At 35.0% G+C, this 19,532-nt stretch overlaps 3 protein-coding genes across 3 annotated transcripts; 1 reads left to right on the top strand and 2 right to left on the bottom strand.

The window, feature by feature from the left end:
• Nucleotides 1–200: 200 nt before the first annotated feature.
• On the bottom strand, nucleotides 201–8,757 carry LOC113228427 (WD repeat domain phosphoinositide-interacting protein 3). Its single transcript, XM_026461727.1, has 7 exons — nucleotides 8,599–8,757; nucleotides 8,227–8,508; nucleotides 7,655–7,806; nucleotides 7,097–7,300; nucleotides 6,327–6,564; nucleotides 3,767–3,935; nucleotides 201–405 (listed from the first exon to the last, which is right to left on the bottom strand). The coding sequence occupies exons 1-6, from the start codon at nucleotides 8,663–8,665 to the stop codon at nucleotides 3,832–3,834; spliced, it is 1,047 nt and encodes a 348-aa protein (XP_026317512.1). The 5' UTR covers nucleotides 8,666–8,757; the 3' UTR covers nucleotides 201–405; nucleotides 3,767–3,831.
• Nucleotides 8,758–9,920: 1,163 nt separating this feature from the next.
• Nucleotides 9,921–11,066, bottom strand: LOC113228663. The gene has a single exon (XM_026462019.1). It carries the CDS (start codon nucleotides 10,872–10,874, stop codon nucleotides 9,921–9,923), a length of 954 nt encoding a protein of 317 aa, XP_026317804.1. The 5' UTR covers nucleotides 10,875–11,066.
• Nucleotides 11,067–12,588: 1,522 nt separating this feature from the next.
• On the top strand, nucleotides 12,589–18,142 carry LOC113228566. The gene is made up of 5 exons (XM_026461916.1): nucleotides 12,589–12,631; nucleotides 12,710–12,801; nucleotides 13,172–13,295; nucleotides 13,725–13,863; nucleotides 17,651–18,142. Exons 1-5 carry the CDS (start codon nucleotides 12,629–12,631, stop codon nucleotides 17,851–17,853), a joined length of 561 nt encoding a protein of 186 aa, XP_026317701.1. The 5' UTR covers nucleotides 12,589–12,628; the 3' UTR covers nucleotides 17,854–18,142.
• Nucleotides 18,143–19,532: the final 1,390 nt, after the last annotated feature.

Here is a 19,532-nt window from a genome sequence, read left to right as displayed (position 1 = left end):
AGATATTTCTTCACACAAGTTTAAGCCTCAAAACATGTCTTAGGTTGTTTTATTTCTTTGTGTGGAATTAATAGCCATTGTGTGCTGTCAGACCTTTCCTTATGCTCTGGCCACACAGATGCGACCGCGGAAGCGTTTCGGGGGCGGGAATTTTTGAAATGTACGAGTTCATGTGAATCCTGCCACGCGGAAACAGACGGTGCGGTGCGGGGCCGAACGGCATGATAAACAGGCAGAGTGAGCGCGGCCCGGGCCCGTGGCGAACGCGGGGCGGGTGAGGCCGCGGGTGTTGTAATACATTAAGTTCTATGCAACCGTCCACACAGAGCGTCAGTGACGGGGCGCGGTCCGGCAGCGGGACATTAGCGGGGCTTCAGCGGGCTTGGATGTTGCATTTTTTTACAACTGTGGAATGTGATTCAAAGTCAAAGTCAAATAATCATTTATTCCATAGGTAAAATTTTTACACTTGAAAACGTCATTTTTTAAGCTACTTTTTACGCTACCGCTCGTTCACTACGCTGATCTCCCTGAGAAGAATGAGCAAGAAACTGTAGGGATAGCTCTTTTTAAACAAACTTAAATGCTATGGAATACACTTTGAATGATAATTGTATGGAATCTAGACTCTTGTTGTCTTTCCATACTTCTTTATCTAAAACATACCCTTCAATTTTGTAATATGACTTTTCAATTAAAATATTTTTAATGTATGTTTTAAACTTATCATAACCTTAATATATAATCTTATTGTAAAAAATTAATTCCACCGAAAAACTTATATCATTGGTGCAATCATACCCCAGTTTAATTATTACAAGTGATAGAAGTAAATTATTTGGAAAATTATTTCCGAGGAGCCAAATCAAAGTCGTGAGTATACTACTTTTTACCTTATTGTACCACTAGGCCCACGACTTGTTCATCCCGTCATTTGATATCGTAAAAAAAAGAAAACTTGTATAACTAATAGCAGTATGTGTCTGTCCAAAGCGAAGTACTAGGAATGTGGAACTTTCGCAGGATTAGCGCTAATAAAGAAAAAAGCGCTAAAAAAGAAGAAGTTCTTCTTCATCACTATCACATGGTGCTTTCTTTATCTGTGTTGAAAACTTAGAGGATGGAAAAAGAAGTTGAAAATGAAGTGTGGCGTGACGCTTTTGGTGTCACACCGGCCGCCTTCGCGCCGCTGTCCAGCCGCGAATTACACGGGAGACTGCTGTGTGGCACGCCCTGGCACGCATTCGCTTCCCGCAGGTCCGCTCCCGGAACGCTTTTACCGTTATACCGACGTAACTTTAAAAGTAACCGTACTATAACAAAATTATAAATTCGGCGAAAAGAACAGCTATACAAAACCCGATGAACAATAGATTCTTGGTAGTGTATACCCGCCAGTCAAGGTACCTTAGTTGCAATTAACTTGTTTATAATCGATCTAACGGTCCAATCGAGACGATGGTGATAAACGTTACTTAACATTTAGAATTCAGTTACACTGACAACAAAATGTTCAACCTGAGATCAAAAGACTAAACACATACCAGATACACCACGCAACATTTACTTAGCAGGGAAAGTGAAATTGCTTTAAGTCACGTGACATAATGTAGACAGCGCGTTTGTCTTCACGATCTGTCGTTTAAAACTGATCGACACGATCGATTGAAACGTGGAATAGCCTGTTTATTTCCTTATTTTAGGGTGAGATTTGGTCGGCGCCGTACTCGTAATCTGCACAATCATACACGATACCAGAATTTAAGACGATCACGCCAATTTAGTACTAATACAAAAATTATTGCCACATTTAACGTAAAGATGTCCGTGGCCCAACAACGCGTTACACATTCGCACGTTACATATATAAATAATATGATTGGCATTTTGTTTTGTTACTTAACGTCACTTCTATTTTACGTTATCAAAATACCAATACTACAAACGAGATGTTCTATATAAATATAATAAATTTTCATATTTGTACATTGACTTACAAATAAATGGACGACAGGTCCAATACAAAAACCACGAAAAAAATGTCCCAAGTCAACCTATTTAAACGTAGTGACATGTAAAGGAATATGAAAAAGCTAAAATGTTGAATTTAAACTGTAATGTCATCGCAGTTCTGTCTAATTTTGCTTGCTTCGCTGTCAGTCGAACAAACGAAGACTAAAGCGTGAATGACGTTCTGTATACGATTTTAACGCCCTATAAGTTCGGACACTTTTTAGCGCGGACCCGACGTCCATATAATTGTAAGTCAATGTATTTGTAATATTGTTTTTGTATGGCCAAAAATCGAGATTAGACCATAAGATTTTAGTAATCATTGTATGTAGGTCGCTAATCTATTACGCATTTCCGTAGATTACATTCAAGCTGATGGGCCTAACCATATTCATAGTTTTAGTTCGGGTACGACGTCTATCCTGCTCTCTCACATAACATCAAAATATGCCAAGAAGAGTAAAGTTCACAGCGTGGACACCGAATACAGGTCCACTTTGTTAAGCGATCTATAAAATACCTAAACAGTGACATATTTTTGCTTCAATACTAATGAAGTTGTCTCAATCATTATTAGAATCTTTCCAAGATCCAATTAATTGTCAATTCATTTATTCAAGTAAGTCCGGTTAACACACAAATATGTGGATGTCAAGAAGTTATAAGGCTACTATTGCTAATGTCACTAGAGAGCAAGTGAGATACTTACTATATTAAATACTATGCTTTGATTTATACAAGTTGCAATGAAAAGGTGTGACCAATATTGTTGGCAACTGTACTTATTACTTGTAATAAACTGAAAAATATTGACTTTAACCAAGTTAGCCTATCAAGATACATGATGGAATCAATCACAACATAATTAAATTCGTTACTTAAAACGGTTGCTGCAATCATGTGCTTGACAAGCTCAGAACATATTGCACGGAAATAAGTTATATGATTATTGTAAACAACATCTTATTTATTTCAATCAAAACGTTTTTTTTCCAAGTAACAAATTTTAAGGAAGACTATTGTACGCTTGCGGAAAAAAAATTGATACTGGTTTTGAAACAAATTTCCGATTGAGGAAACATTTTGAAGGTAGATTTTTATAAATATAATTTTACAACATATGTTTGTTATCTAGGGCACTGACGAGTTGAAATTAGTCACATCTTTTAGTTACACCGAGTATAGTGTGACTGTATAAGTTTGTACACGGCTCAGGTAAAGCGCAGTGAGGGGCTGGAGTAGCATTTCCCTTCACTTTGTCAATCCTCTGTCGCCGTCAACACAGACAGCAGGAAAAATTTGCTTGTTTGTTGAAAAGTAGTGGGGAAACAGAAAGGAGGGGAAATATTGTTTCCGCCTTTCTTAAAGCAAGCACAAGATTAGTACATATTTTGAAAAAGGCCTAATTAGTAAACCAATATGTCTTATAACAATATCTTTAAAAAAATTAGACATATCCTCACATTTCTGTCATAAAGAATTTTATTTAAAATAAATTTATTTTTATTCACGTTTTAATTAGGTCTAAATAACACAACTATAATGAAGTGAAAATAGTGCAAATAGGACAATGCTCAAGCTTCAAACGCAAGAACTCATGTAATAATAACGAATAAAAGGTTTGTTTACTTTCAGGTCTTATTTTTTTAAAAGTACTGCCACATAGTAGGTCCCCTTACTCTATGGTCTCTAGTGAAGATGATAATAGCAACCCTCACTATATCAATGTATCAAATAGAAATTAGTATATTACCTGGATTACTAATTTCTTGAAAATCTCTTCCTTAATGTCATAGAAATTTTGAAAATAGTACACATTTATCTATCTTCAGATGTCTCCAGAAATTGGGCGTAGACGTCTCTGTTGCATTCTCCTTTTTCGTTAAACTTGTATTTGTAGTAGGAGCCGTCGGCGCAAATAACTGTAAGTAATAATTAATTGAAAAATAAACAAGCTCCAAGAATACTCAAATCACAGTATAGTAAGTTTTTTTTTTTTAAATAAAATATGAGTGCATATTTGACCTCCATCTCACCTGATGGAAAGAGTGATGATGAGGTCGACGATGGAGCATGTAAGTAGTTGAAATATTAAAAATATATATATTTTTTTATTCTTCTTATGGCAACTTTATCTAACTCAAATTGAGGGAAACTCTGGTTTTACTTCAAAACGCATACCAAATTGAGGGATAATTCGGCCTGTATTCAGTTTAATATCATGAAACAAATGTTCGCACTTATTTTACAATAAAAACCAGTCAATTGATTATAGAAACAACAAATAACACGAGATTTATCCTTCCGATAAGCGACACTAACATTTGTCAGTGCATGCTTTCTCAGAAAAAATTTTTTTGGACGATACAAGTTGTTAAAGATGGCGAAAAATATTTAAACAATTTCTACGAAACGTTATAAATCGACCAATCCCGCGTAAAAAAACAAATATGGAATATGGAATAGGTGGAAATTTGAGACGGGTCAGCAAGATCACCCGGCTTAACCATCATAGCCACAAGAAAAAAATCGTAGAAAACTGTCCATGAATTTTGAAGATATTTAGATTGGCATTAACAAATTCTGAAAAATGGTACAGTCGGCAAGATAAAAGGTAATTGTCACGAAACTTTTTTCATGCTAGTCGTTCCTATATTTGGTAAGGATCAAAAGTCGCTATGGGAGCAACTGAAACAAGACACATACAGTAGTACTGTACTATACTAAGTAACTCTCAGAAACCGCAGACTTCACATTTTAGTACTACAAACAACTACAAAATAATAAAGAAATAATAATAGTTTTCCATCAAAAAAAGAAGCTGGCCACTACAAATTTAATCAGATTAAGTAATTACCAGTCAAAATATTATGCAATCAAAATGTACTTTTTTTAAATTTCGAACAGTTCTATTTTGTTTACTTGTTTAATGTATTGTTTTGGTAACATTAATGTCAAATTTAAATTGATATTTATACACGTAATCATTATGTTAAAAATAAATTTGTAGGTATGTTATAATTAAAAACATCTTTATTTCATAAGTAAGCATTGCATTTGTCAAATTTATTGAATATTACGCATTCGTAAGGCAGATTTCCCTGAAAAGCAAAAGGAAATTTATGTAGGTTGCTCTTTGTAAATTGACATTTGTTCACATTTATTATTTACGGTAATTATTCAAAAATTTAAGTAGAAGCAGTTAAAAGAATGGGTACGTCCAAGGCTCTTGTGGGCCTTCGCAGCGTAACACGCATATCAATAATTCTACTTCATTTTGTGAGGAATATGGCGGCTATCATCCTCAGACACAGAGACGACAACACTCGGAGACGAATTCTAGGCTTAATATTAAGTTCATTGAATGTTTTTCTGCCATGATATTCAATTCCTTTTTGTGAAATTACTCCAGTAGTTTGTTATAATTATAATACAAAGATGGAACACAAAGAAAAATCTTCAATCCGGCTACGCATGAACCTTGCGACCTTGCCATATCATCGCTGAATGAATGTCCGCAATGAACATTCAGTGTCTCATAAATTAAGTAAATTCAGCAGACAAACTCTTATTATTTATAAATTAACCATGAGTCCAGACAGATACTTTCCCAGATGTCAAAGAGAATATTTTTCAGGTGAATCAATGTGTGTATGTGTGTGTAAATTCGTAAATATCTTTATGTTACGCTTCACATAATACGACCGCTGCCTGTTGTAATTTTTTAATGAGATACCAGACAGTATTTAAATATAAATAGTGTCAGTGTTCTAACGCTATTCGCATAGTACAGTAACCTTGGCAAATAGTTAATAATTAACATACATATATTATGTGCTCAATGAAGCAATTAAGATTTTTTTATAAAAGACAAAGTTACAAATAAAGACATAGATTTCTACATATTGGGTAAGATGTTTCAATATTGCCCCTTCCTTTCACGAAACATAGCAGAAGAAAACCATATCAATTTAATTCATTCTACAGCTTCAGCATGCCTAGGGTTGCTTAGGTATGCCGCGACATAATTGCCGTCATTGTGCGCTTGCATGTAGTGATGTCAAAGGATCCCCTGCCCTCCCGTCTCGTCAGTGAGCGCCGGGCCTCAAGGTGCTGGTGAACTTACCGGTAAAAGTAACTTGTCAACTTCTGTCTCAAGGTGACGGGTGCAATGATAGTGCCTTCAGGTCTTTGTGAGTTAAAGCTCTGCGTAGCACTGCAAATCTTTGAACAGGTGTCGCGCTTACCACCAGGCGCATGACTAATTCGTCCCGTCACTTGGTATTATAAAAGAAAACTTAAAAGATACATACCAATAATAGAACTTTTGTCCACACCAAACGCGCAAATACACGGTGGCCCATTAGGTATTGTAAACTTGCAGAAACTCCAGTTGCTAGAGAAATACTTTGGCAAAAAGTTGACAGTGGCCAAACTTGATTGTTTATTTAATTTTTCATCTTCCAAGCTAAAAACGTGAACAGTCCCGTGGTCTGATGTCACACATAGGTTAGTGCTACTGTGATTAAAATTTATGCAGTAGATTGTAGCCTGTAAATTAATACAAAAGAAATACAATTTAAGTCTCTTAGTACCCCTCATAGTTTATTTTAAATGTTATTTTATTTGCGATTAGCCACCAAGCCATAAGCAAATTCTGTGAAAGAGCGGCCAGTGTTGCAACTCCCAACTTTAGGACATGGCGTCACTTAAGTGGCTTGAACGTAGTTAATTAGTCTAATAGTTCCGTGATGAGTAGGCATGGGTGGCAGGGTAAACGTTCTTTGTGTTTACATTTCTGTTGGTTATCTCAGCAGCTACTTAGTATATAGTAGACATTTCATATAATTAAAATTTTATTTGGTCCATAAAAGTTTTTGTCTCAAATTGTTACATTTACAAAACCTGAAGGCTTTGAAGCAATACGGCCAGAATGATTCTATTATTTATTGCACTTTTTTCATTTAAAATATCAGAATTAAAAAAAAATTATGACTGTTAATTAACTATCAGATTTGGGGTGTTACAGAAATAAGGTGTTACAGTTACCAAATGGATTTTTCTATACAAAAAATTTATTCACCTGATGAGCGCCCCTTCTTAATTCAGCGAGTTTCTGTCCAGTAGTTGTGTCAAACACTCTAATGAGAGTGCCTTTAGTGGAAGCTGTGGCTAGCCTAGTGCCACCCACATTAAGCGCGAGGCAGCTCAGTGGAGCCTCATGAGCTGTGATCAGATGACCTTCTGGGGTCGTACTGGAGCTTGCATGACTCGATAGCTCTACTAGCTGTTAAGACAAGATTAATAATAATCAGAAGAATTATTAACACACCAACAAAATTAAAAAGGTTTCTTGTTTAATTAGAAACAAATATTAATTAAAAAAACATTAAATATTTCAAATTTTATTCCTTCTTTCACTTTCAGTTCATTCTCATTTAAGGTGCTTTTTTTTATCTTGTGTGATGTGATTTGTTGTTACTTCCAAACAAATTCAAATAAACAAATCATTCAGAGTTTTCAAAATATAAACAAATATGTTAATTAATTTATCAGTTCTGTACAAATATCTATATTAGCCTCAATAAAACAAATAGAACTTTTATTAGCTGTAATAAAATCAAAAGTCAAAGCCACTGACCTGCACATGTCCAGTTTTCCGACTGGGATAAGCAAGCAGGGCATTATTGCTATTAGGGCACACTACGCACAGTCCGCGTGGGTTCTGGCAGGTCTCAAAGACGTGTAACAACTGAGGCTGGGCCGTGAATGTGTACACTTTTATCAAGTTTTCTGCAAATGTAAGCATGATAAGGTGCAACACAATGACTGACCAGTGAAACATATACATAGAGTATGTTCTACGTTTATTAATATACATCATATAAATTCTATATATGATGAAAAATATACTGTTCAAAAAATTTCTTGTTCAATTTTCTTAAAATCAGTTTGGTTTCCTAAAAACCCAATTTTATATTCATTAATGAATGTGTATACATAGATCCGGTAAATTGCCCAAATTTTTGATCTCTAAAATCTATGCTAGCCATTTATTACAGTACTTTCAGAAATTTACAGTTTGTGTTCCATTTTCTATAAATGAAATTATAGAAACAAAAAATTTGCTTTTTTTATTACATAAACTACAAAGATATTCACTAAACAATAAGACTGTAATCAGAGATGAAAAAAGATAAAAATATTACTCACCCAAAACAACAACAATTCGGTCTCTCCTAAGTTTCACAGCTTTTACCGGGCTGTTGAAGTCAAGTGATATCGCTGAGTCCTTTTTCAAGTCGTCCCAAATTATTACTCTATTCGGAGGGTACACAGGCGTTTTTCCACCACCTACCAACGCCATATAGTTGCACCGAAACAGCATTTCTACATACGACAGTCCACCCTCAGCGAAATTTTGCCTCTCTTTTTCTTTCAACGGATCGCTATTAAACACACGAAACCCATTCTCCGTTCCGCAAGCGAAACAACCTGAAGAAATTGCGAAACAAATTGTATAACAGTAAATAGATCAATTGTAAACCGAAACAACACCTTCACGCCATCACCTTGCGAAGTTACCTTGATCTTGGTTGAATCCCACGTAGAGTAAACCGTTACCGAAGCTATTCTCCTCCGACAAATTCATTTTTAAAAACTGAACACTGTATTTTTACACAAAAGCAAAACAATAATAAAGAAAAATCTAATTCAACATCATACCAAACGAGACAACTTTGCGGCAATTTGACAGACCGAATGACATGACATTCACATGACATGACATGATAGATGGACGATTGGGGAAAGAAAGAGACGGAAAAAGATATATTTTTTTCTAAAATCACTTAACACTTCTGAGTATTGGCTATAGAGCCACCAATTTTAACAGGTAACAAATTATAATGATTATTTTAAAAACTCAAAACGTACTAATACGTAAACTAAAAATTTAAAGTATTTATAAACTGTAACTTTAAACTAAAACCACTGACCTCTTTCAGTAGAGGACAATAACTAAAATCAACCATTTTTTCACTAAAATCAGGAAGAAATATCAGTATAATATTAATATTTTCTTAATTAGTTTGTGTCACAACAAAAATAAATTCGTTACAAAATTGTCAACTATATAAAATATTGTTTTCGAACATTCTATTTTAAATGATTAGATGAGTTTTTTCCCTGGAAATAGGAAATCCTAATACATTATTTTATAACCGGACCGGATGTGAAGTCGCAACCAACCAACGCACTAATTTATTAAACTTTGGTTCCATTCCATAACAAAAATCTGTTGGTTTTGATCACCTACTTATTACTATATTGCTTGAAACCATATGCTTGAAACGTTACGTACACCACCACAACATTACACATCATTACTGTATTTACATCTCCAGGTAGTTCGTAAAAAATTACCAAATATCAGTCCGATGCATGATTAAGTATTATTTATTATTATAACCAAGTATTATGAATGCAATTACGGAAGAAACAACAAAACGCAATTAGATCACTGGCACGAAACGCAGTCATTTTATTCTGTGTGCCTTAGAGGATGGAAAAAAATAAAAGAAAAAATAAATAAAGTCCATTTCACGAAAGAAGTCCCGCAGACGCAACGCTGTATTCGCGCGACATAATGTTGCCACGGTTAAATATGGGGAAATCAGGGGAAATAATTTATAGTTCATTTACTTTCATTTTATTAACTGAGTACTCGAATAGTTAAAAAAAAATGTTTTTAATAGAATGTATTTTTAAAATAAGTACCTATTTGATATCCATACTGCTAAGGTCAGATTAGTGAAAAATAAATCTTCCTGTAATTTCTAAAATATAAAATGGAGATATTCGACCAACTTTAAATTAGAAAATAAAATAACATTTAAAACTTTTATTCAAATTTTTATTGAATAATTATGATCATGATCACTGTCAGAAGAGTGAATAGAAACAGAATCAGATTCTGTTTCACTATCACTAGCCGTGGATATAATAAATCGATCCATTTCTTCATCCATAAGACCATCATTTTTTAAATATTCTTCCTCCAAATGCTGTACATGTTTACATTGAACTGCCCAATCTTCCGCTGTAACTGTCTCAAAAGCCTCTTCTGTTAGGCGTACAATTTCTTTTGGATCTTGGCCCACGTTTTTATCCGCTACCCGTCTCTTTACAAGGCTCCACATTTTTTCGATCGGATTGAGATCGCAGTGGTAAGGCGGCAATCTTAGCAATTCATGATTGTGAGATTTTAATAATGCATCCACGGCATATGTAGGTGGACCCTTGTTTTGTTTAATTAATTCAAATAATACAGCTTTTGTCCAAGTATCTTCAAAATATACTCCCTTTTCTCGCAGCCATTCCTGCATGTCACGTTTAATACTTGACATTGTAGGTGCTTTATTTATTTGAGTGCAGTGATACGGAGCGTTGTCCATTACCACAAGCGACCTTTCAGGTAGGTTAGGAATGACTTTTTCACTCATCCATTTCAAAAAATTAGTCGAGTTCATGTCATCATGGTAATCTGAGGATTTGGATTGGGATTTGAACATTAACAATGCACCATTAACAAAACCATTTTCAGTTCCCGCATGAGCAATTATCCAACGACTCCCCGATGACTCTGACACGAACATCCCAGGCTCCTCCTCACTTTGCCAGCAACTTTTGGCATGATAAGTGTTGTGTATATAGGTCTCGTCTAAATATACTACAGGTTTTTTCTCCACATTGCGATTTCTTCGTATTCTCTCCAAATATCTTGAACGCCATGCAGTAATATCATAACGTTCCATTAGTAATTTACGTTTCGATTGGCATCGCTTATGCTTGAAACCCATGCTATGCAATATACGGTGCAATGTTGTGATGCTTCCTTGATAATTTATGTCTTCTCTCAAAGCTGCACGTAATTTAGGCAATGTAGGTAATTCCTTCTTCACAACATAAAAACTGTGAATTTTTTGACGAATAGCGCACAAATCAAATCCATCCAAGTCGATCTTTTTGGGATGCGGGCGGCTCTTCCCTGGGGTGACGATAATTTTATGGCGCATCCACACATGCCGCCGGGTTTCAGACCGCCTTGCCGCTGAAAGCAGGCCGCCGGCTTTACCGGCGGCCTGCAGATGCGGTTGCAATTTTCGCAGTAGTGTTGTTAAATTATGTTATATATGAATACGACTACACTACCACTCCGTATCGAAGCCGCAAGCAAACTGCCGCCGGCAACCAAAAGCCGCGCGTGTCGCGGCTGAGATGCGGCAAATGCCGGCGGCACGGCCGCCGGCCATGCCGCAGGGCATGTGTGGATGCGCCATTAGAAGTACTCGCCGCTGTTGCGCCTTCTTTTGTAACTCTCGTTACAGTTTTCTCTGACACACCTGCAATAAAAAGAACAATTAAAAAAAAAATTCAAACAATGATTATTTTCGTGTTTAATTACATTATTGTTGAATATAACTTTACAAATTTTTGTTGTGTTGTGTTAATTCCTTTTCAAATTTTCCTTAATAAAAATCGTGCATTAAAAAAAACTTAATTCCAATCCGTAAATCAATCGGGAAAAAATCTGTATATGGCAGCCCCAAAATTTACCTGTCATGGCGGCGACTCTTTTGCGAACATTGTTTATTGGTATTAAAACACCGTGATTCTTATGTTCCGCTTCACAGAACTCCTTCACCTTTAATATCATTTCTCGACCTGCACTTTTTACAACTTTTGGCATCGTAAATAAACCTCATAACGCACTAATCCAATAATAAACTCACTAAATGTCTACCACAACAAACACACCTTGATAACATCGACAAACGACAACATGGCCGATCTCCCCATCTGTCAAATTTAGTTCCACAATTGTCCGCGGGACTTCTTTCGTGAAATGGACTTTAAATTTGATTTATAAACCAAACTCAAACTAACCATGAAAGTCGACTTTCGTTAGCAAGTGTGAAAGTCTACTATTGCAGTGACGCATTTTTCGTATCTATAGTTTAGACTCGGACTCAAACTTTTTTTCCATCCTCTAAAGGTGGATTCACAATGAACGATTCTGGCAATATTTTGCCGCAATTTATCGCGTTCCACGATATGACCTTGAGTTGACCAATTAGGAGCTAAGGTCGCAGCACCTAATTGGTCAACTTAAAGTCATGTCGCGCAACGCGATAAATTGCGGCAATATATTACCAGAATTTGTGCAATGTGAATCCTCCTTTAGACGTTGTCACACCAGCGGCAGCGCAGCGAGCGCGAACTAGACGCCACTAGGCGCTGCTAGACATCGAGTATCTGCTATATAAAATCTTTGGAGGATGGAAAAAATCAGACACCACTCTATTTTTGACAGCCCGTTTTTCTGTACAACTACTATAGAAAGTCTTGTCGAAAAAAGAGACAACGCAATACAAACGAATGTATATTCTGTATTACTTGTATTTTACATTTAGTTTAAATATTTACACAAACAAGCGAGAAGTCGCTGGATTATTGACGAAGTAACAAGCGATATTGTTGCGTCTTATTATCTGGATTTATCCAATTATAAAACTATTTCTTACTTATATAACGTAAAGTAACTTACACTAAAATGGTATGCGTCAGTATTACATATAATAACAAGTGAATAGTAAATGAAACGTAATTTATACCTATATACATAATGTTACAGATTCCGCATTACTTACTTTGGAAGAAATTACAAAGCAAACACTTCATTGTTCCTGTAAAAGCAGAGTGGGACTCTTTTAGAGGAGCGCAGAGGTAATTGCACCATAACTGTATATACTATACATATTCAAATGCAGAAGTTTCACAGATAAAGTGGACGTAGTTAAGCAAAAAGGATCTAATCCACAAAATTAGCAAAAAATGAGTTATATGTACCAAACGGTTCCTAAAATCTAACCTCTTAGATCAGCAAAAAAATCCAACATAATGGCAATAGCATAAATTGGTATCTCTGGAGTTACATGACATAATAAGTTTTGAAAATAAAACAACAGTGAGAAACATTTTTAAATCAAACTGTCATATTTTGAAAGTGACTGGATGTGCATTGGATCCTTTTTGTTCAGCTATGTCCAAGATTGATATTAAAAAATTCACAATTTTTAAATCGTTTCACTTTTAGAGAGTCTGAGTATGTAGACCGTATGATCTGCAGAGTCTGCATGAGCCCAGCTGATATACCGATAACAGAGAAAATTGATGACTTAAGCATTTTAGGTGCTATACGAGCTGTTGCCAACATATGGGTCAGTGTTTTACATTGATTAGCTTTTATTATTGTGATTATGATTAGCAACTAGCTTTTACTTTAAAAAATATTTTTAATCATATTCTGGGTCATAGTCTTCAAAATTAGCACAATATGTTAACAAAATTAAAAAAGAAATAACACATTTTTTTTTAAATCAAGTGACGGGACGAATTAGTCATGTGCCTGATGGTAAGTGACATGCCTGTCCATAATAGTTGCAATGCCACTCGGAGCTTTAAATCGTAAAGATCTGAAGGGCACTGCCACTGCACCCGTTATCATGAGACATAGGTTGACAAGTCCCATGTGCCTATACAGAAATAGGTAAGGTGGCAGTCCTTCTCTGGACAAACTCTTTCACAAGGAGCTCTACTGCTACTAATCTTTTGTGGTACTGTATTAAATTCTTAGTTTTGATTTCCAGATAAATGAAACTGATGGCTACCCAAAATACATATGCATGATTTGTTTAGAAGAGTTGAAGACAGCACTGATGTTCAAAAGGAAATGTGAAAATTCAGATAGAAAATTTCGGAAATCATTACCAGAGGAAACTATATTTGGTATAATTCTTATATCTCTTATGCTTCTTGTGCCAACTACCTATACATCATAGTATCATCATACATTCTCTGCCACTATTATTGTTATTATACTGAAAGTTTTAGCCTAAAAGTTTAAAATATATTAATATTAAATATCTAATTGATCATTGAAGCTATCAGTGCCAAAGTGGTAAAGCCCGCATTTAATTTCCATTAAATACTACAATATTACTTTAAATGATACTAAAGTATATCATTTTGACTTAAATACCTTTTTCATGTTTAAAAAACATTTAATAATTTAATAATATAACATTTAATAATATGATTACTATATTATGTAAAATGTAACAGTAGAGCTCCTTGCGAAAGAATACATATAGATAAATAAATAAAGAGTAACATCTCTCTTGCCAAGCAGTAGTGTGAGCATTATTGCGTTCCAGTTGTGAAGAGGGTGCTGGTGAAATGACAGGCACATGAGACTTACCAAGTTAGTGTCAGGGTGATAAGTGACAAGTGCAATGATAAGTGCAGAAGAAGTGCATCTTTGTGTTTTAAAGTTCTGAGTGGCACTGCAACTGTTATGGAAAGGCGTGTTGCTTACCATCAGGCGCACAACTTGTTTGTACCATCACTTGCTATCATAAAAAAATATATAAAATTAATTTGGCTAATTTTAAATTTTTCATCTATATATATATAGATACATGCATTCCATGGGTTTACATCACTTTGGCGCTGATAGCTGCGGTTATACGTAATTGTGCAGCAGAAGATCTACATAGTACTATATAGAGCTGTACCTATGCATATATCACATCCTTATGGTTCAACCCATCAACAAAGTTTTTACTTTATTTACTGCAATAATTAAAATTAAAACACAAGAAATAAAACAGTACCACTGACTGCAGTAAATTTATTTATTTATATAATAAAGTTTTATTCAAGTAAGCCTGACTCACAAGCACTTTTGAATACTCAAAATCACACAAGAGATTACAAAAAAAGACAAGTCAAGTAAATAAAACAATTCATACAAAATGGTAAGTAGGTAACAAAACGATATAATATTAACTCCAAGCATTTTTATCGTTCATATACTCATCGACAGTATTAGTAGTTCCCTTTCGCCAGAAGTTTATTTTTAACATATATCTTAAACTTATAAAATGGTAAATATGCAATTTCAGTCGGTATTTTGTTGAAATATGTAATTCCTTGTCCCATAAAAGAATTACGAACTTTTTGCAATCAGGATGATACCATTTTTAAAACTTGTACGGCAAAATATCAGTTCTCTCTTCTCAACATCTTCGGTGGAAATGGTCGGAATTTACGAGGATGGGCGAGACGAGATTTGAAATATTTGTTGATGTAACATTAAACCATATTGCTGCCTACATAGACTTTTTGTTGACTCTGCAACGGAAACACGATTCACGATGTCCGCGAGCTCGCACGTGCTCGCGATGGCTATTAATGTCAATTGCGAGATTGTGGTATACAGTCGCGTGCATTGAAATGTAAACGTTCACACATTTTCGAAATTATGTAAATATTAGATATTTCAAAAAATGTGCCTTGTGCTTTTTTCAAAAATATGTAATCAGGACACCGTTTTAAAGAAGGTATACTTATATTTCAGAGAAAAATAAACAACAATGTAAGTATATGTAAAACAAGTCAATGTAAAGTATATAGCGCTGGTGTCGTACATGTATCCATATCAGTGTCGTAAATATTTATACAATGCAAATTATATATTTATAATTGCATTAAAATGTACACGATTAGAATCGTGATTTTATCATAATTATGTAATCACTTTTAAAACTTTGCATCGTTTTCAGAAATATATACACACATTATAGTTGCAATATAATGTAAACATACCAGCGCCAGTTGTAAACTTTTTATGTGTATTTTGCTAGTTTTGCCCTGGGATAAAAGATTATAAAAAAAAGTTGTTTTCGAAAAAGTTCTTTTTATTTTTATTTATTTTACCTTAGAGGGTACAAACAGCTTATATTATAACATGATTATTTCTTCGCTATTTTCATCTGATTCTTCTTCCGTTAACACATTTAATAATAAGAATTTGCGGGACATGGTACTTTAGCTTCGTGTTTATCGCTAGACGAATTTAACAGTACTTTCGAGGTTGCGAGTGCTCGCAATGGCAATTTTTGGTGGAAATGGGTCGGCGAGATTTCAATTCTCGCATCGCCTCGTCTCGTCTCTCCTCGCCGATGGAAAAACACTTTATTAGTGCATATACTTAGCCTTTAAATTACTTAGCCGTTAAATAATTATACTTAGCCTTTACAAGACGAGATATCTGGCTTCAGATCAAGGTCTTGAGCATTCAAAAACCTGATAACAGCATACACTGCTGCTTAACACTGAAAATAACCTCTGGCACTGGGCAGAAAAGGTATTAGAATGCTGACACTCTTGTCTTGCCTTGTGCACTGTTGCTGCCGCTTGATAAAAACTTTTGAAGCGAGTCCTTGAACTTCTTTAATGTTGTTGGCCTTGGCTCTGAATTGTATTTAGTGGTGATCACAATAGATCAGTTAATGGTTGCAGTGATGAAAGGCTGCGTAGACCCTGAACGAAGCCGCACTAATAATAATAATGTACCATTGCTGGAGAATTATGCCTCTGCCATTTAAAAATTCAAAATTAAACTTTCTAAAACAGATATCCAAAATAATAATAATAGCCTCTGATTTAATAGAGCGCGAATTGAAGTACACGGTTTGTTTTGTACTTTTTTTAGTCTACTATCTCAATTAGGTACATACACTCAATCACTTTTACAATAAATGTGTCAACAAATAATATGATCATTTTACACGTACCAGTTGTTTTGTGTAAAATTTTCATGGTATCTAATTGATACCTCCCGCGTAAGTTGTTGTAAGCGACAACATAGTTTTTTTAATAATTTAAATATAACCTTTTTTATACCAACGGTTTTCTAGAATAGTGGCCTATCTCAAAAGCATCTAAATCACCAAGATGTTTTAAAAAACCTGAGACATGTTTATTCCGCAACACTGACATATCGACCGTGAACTGGCAACCTCACTATCATATTTTGACAATTTTACAGGTGAAGAAAATAATTGTTCGCGTCATTTATATAGCATCTGGTTAGAAGTTAGTACAAGTTGAATGAAGGCGATTCTGGCGCCAAAATTAAATGTATCTGAGATGGATTTCTTGCAATGTTGCGTAGTATGAAATAGTATAAAATGGTATTAAAAAGTGAAATCTTTAGAAAATTAAAATAGTATACCGGTGGCCAGTTCACAGTCGATATCGTGAATCATCTCGGCGTTGTCATGTGATTATTTTAATTTTAAAAAGTTCAGTATCCCATTCACAGAAAAATTTAGCATTTTCTGAACAAATCTCAATAATTAGCATTGATTGATTGCTTTTCCTGTTTAAAAGTATTAAACATGGAATCTATAATATACATAAAAAATAATGTATTATTCAAGTTAAAAAGTTAAAAATTGCTATTTTCGTGGCTTACAGCAACTTATGTGAGAGGTATACCTCCCATACAGTATATCACCAATTTCTGTAATATAAAATGTGATACCACTTTATACATCAAACCCTTTTACATTTTTCTGTATTTTTTTATATTGATGTCAAACGCGTGACATATTTAATAATTATACAAATTTAAGGTGGCGACAGCTTATATGAAAAGAAACAAACAACATTATTTCTTTCTTTAATTTACAAAGTTTTGGTATATATCGTTTATGTATTCTTCCAGCAAGCAGTACACCTTCAATTATCTACCACGATTTTGCACAAATTATACAAGATATGCGAGACAGAATTAACCGAAGGGTAGCTAAGAGAGTGGTTAAAGAAAAGCCTAAACCAGCTGTTAAGAAAAAATATATAATACAAGAGCCCAGTAGGGTTTATAAATGTAAAAGGTGTGATGTAGTGTTTGACACTAAGGTATGTTAGATGCTACGTAAGTTTACTTGGAAATATGTGAGTCTTCAAAAGTTGTATAAGCGGCATCTGCCCTTTTTAAAAGTGTCCCATCACAACATTTTAGTGCATAGTTTCCCAAAGTGGTCCCTACAAAGAAGAGTCCTAGGGGCGATAGGGGCCTAGGCAGCAACTGGGGGGCGATGATGCTGTCCAGGGAGTGCTACCGCATTAAAAAAAAACCTGAATTATCTACATAAAACAATATATTTTCTTTTCTTTGTGTTTTTTGTTTGTTAATATAAAAAATACGTGTTTTCAATGATTTTTTGTGGTGGTGGGCGTTGAAATTTTTTTATATTGCTTAAATGGGCGGTGAGCTAATAAGTCTGGTAGCCTATGATTTAGTGTCTAACTTGCACAACATACCAATTCAACAAATGTAGTGCATAAATATGATATATGTACCTGTTTATTTTACGCTTGTACGAAGTCTTTTCCAAAGGTATCCGACCTTCGTTCGTTATTCAGATTAAAAATCCGCTCAAAGGGCGTAGGTTTAACGACTCCGAGACGATTAAAAAATATGCGACGAGTGCACCGAAGGCTGACTTCCATAACTCCTTCGGAATGTGGAAGCACCGGTGGGAGCGTGTCGTTCAGTCGAATGGAGATTACTTTGAAGGATGCCACGAGTCCGATTATGATTAATAGACCTAGGTCAGAATAACGGACAAAGGACGCGTGCTTTTGGGAGAGATTTCGTACAATCATAAGATAAACAGGTACATATATCATAAATATTAGGGGTTAAAGTATGAAATTGCCGTTTCGCACTGAAAAATTAAAACAATTTTTTTTAAGATTAAATAATATATTTGTTTAATCAAAGTTTTTTCCCTTGTTGTCTATACATTTCTGCCATGTAATCGGAAGGTCATTTAAACCTTTGCGATAGAAGTCTGGAGACCTGGACTCCACAGCTGTGTGAAGGGATTTTTGTACTGCTTCCTGGGAATTTTATTTCCATACAAAAAAAAATCAAATTGCGGGAAAAAATGGTAGTCGGTCGGGGCGAGGTCCGACGAATATGTAGGATGATGGATAATTTATATCTGCAGGTCTTGTAGTAGTAAAACTGTTTCTCAAGCAGTGTGAGGTGTTGCGTTATCATAGAGCAATAACGGTGAAGCTGTTTTGCTGCGAGTTCCGTCGTCATTATTCAAACGCCATATGTCATATTGTGGGTATGCTAACATTAAACCATGACGTTTCGTGGTAGTTTGATACGGATCGGCTTCCATCATTACCTTCAATTCAACGTTATTTACATTTGTGACTGGTTTTCTTCGTGGTTCTTTCTTCAAGTCGTAATTTGCCGTATTGCCGGCGTTTGCCGTATTTGCGTATGCCGTATCCTCTCCAAATACAGCATTGACAGTTTCTGCTACGTTAACTCCATGTGGAAATTCGTATTCGAAAATTAGGTACTCAGATTTTCGCTGTATCTGTCTTCACGTTAAAAGCTGAATGTAAAAACAATTGAAAGTCGAACAATCAAATATACAAATCAAACTGCTCATTATTTACTACCTATTTTCTACTATTTAGTACCTTTATTACATATTTTCTACCTTTGCGCTAACGGAAGTATTAAAGAAATAAAGTGGCCAGCCATTCTGACGTCAGGTTGGCTGGACCAGTTTACGTAT

The sequence above is a fragment of the Hyposmocoma kahamanoa genome, unplaced genomic scaffold, assembly GCF_003589595.1.
Source record: "Hyposmocoma kahamanoa isolate Upper Pololo Valley unplaced genomic scaffold, ASM358959v1 232, whole genome shotgun sequence".
In the NCBI taxonomy this organism is placed as follows: domain Eukaryota; kingdom Metazoa; phylum Arthropoda; class Insecta; order Lepidoptera; family Cosmopterigidae; genus Hyposmocoma; species Hyposmocoma kahamanoa.
Note: the sequence above shows the minus strand (reverse complement) of the source record. Positions and strands in the feature narration are given on the sequence as shown.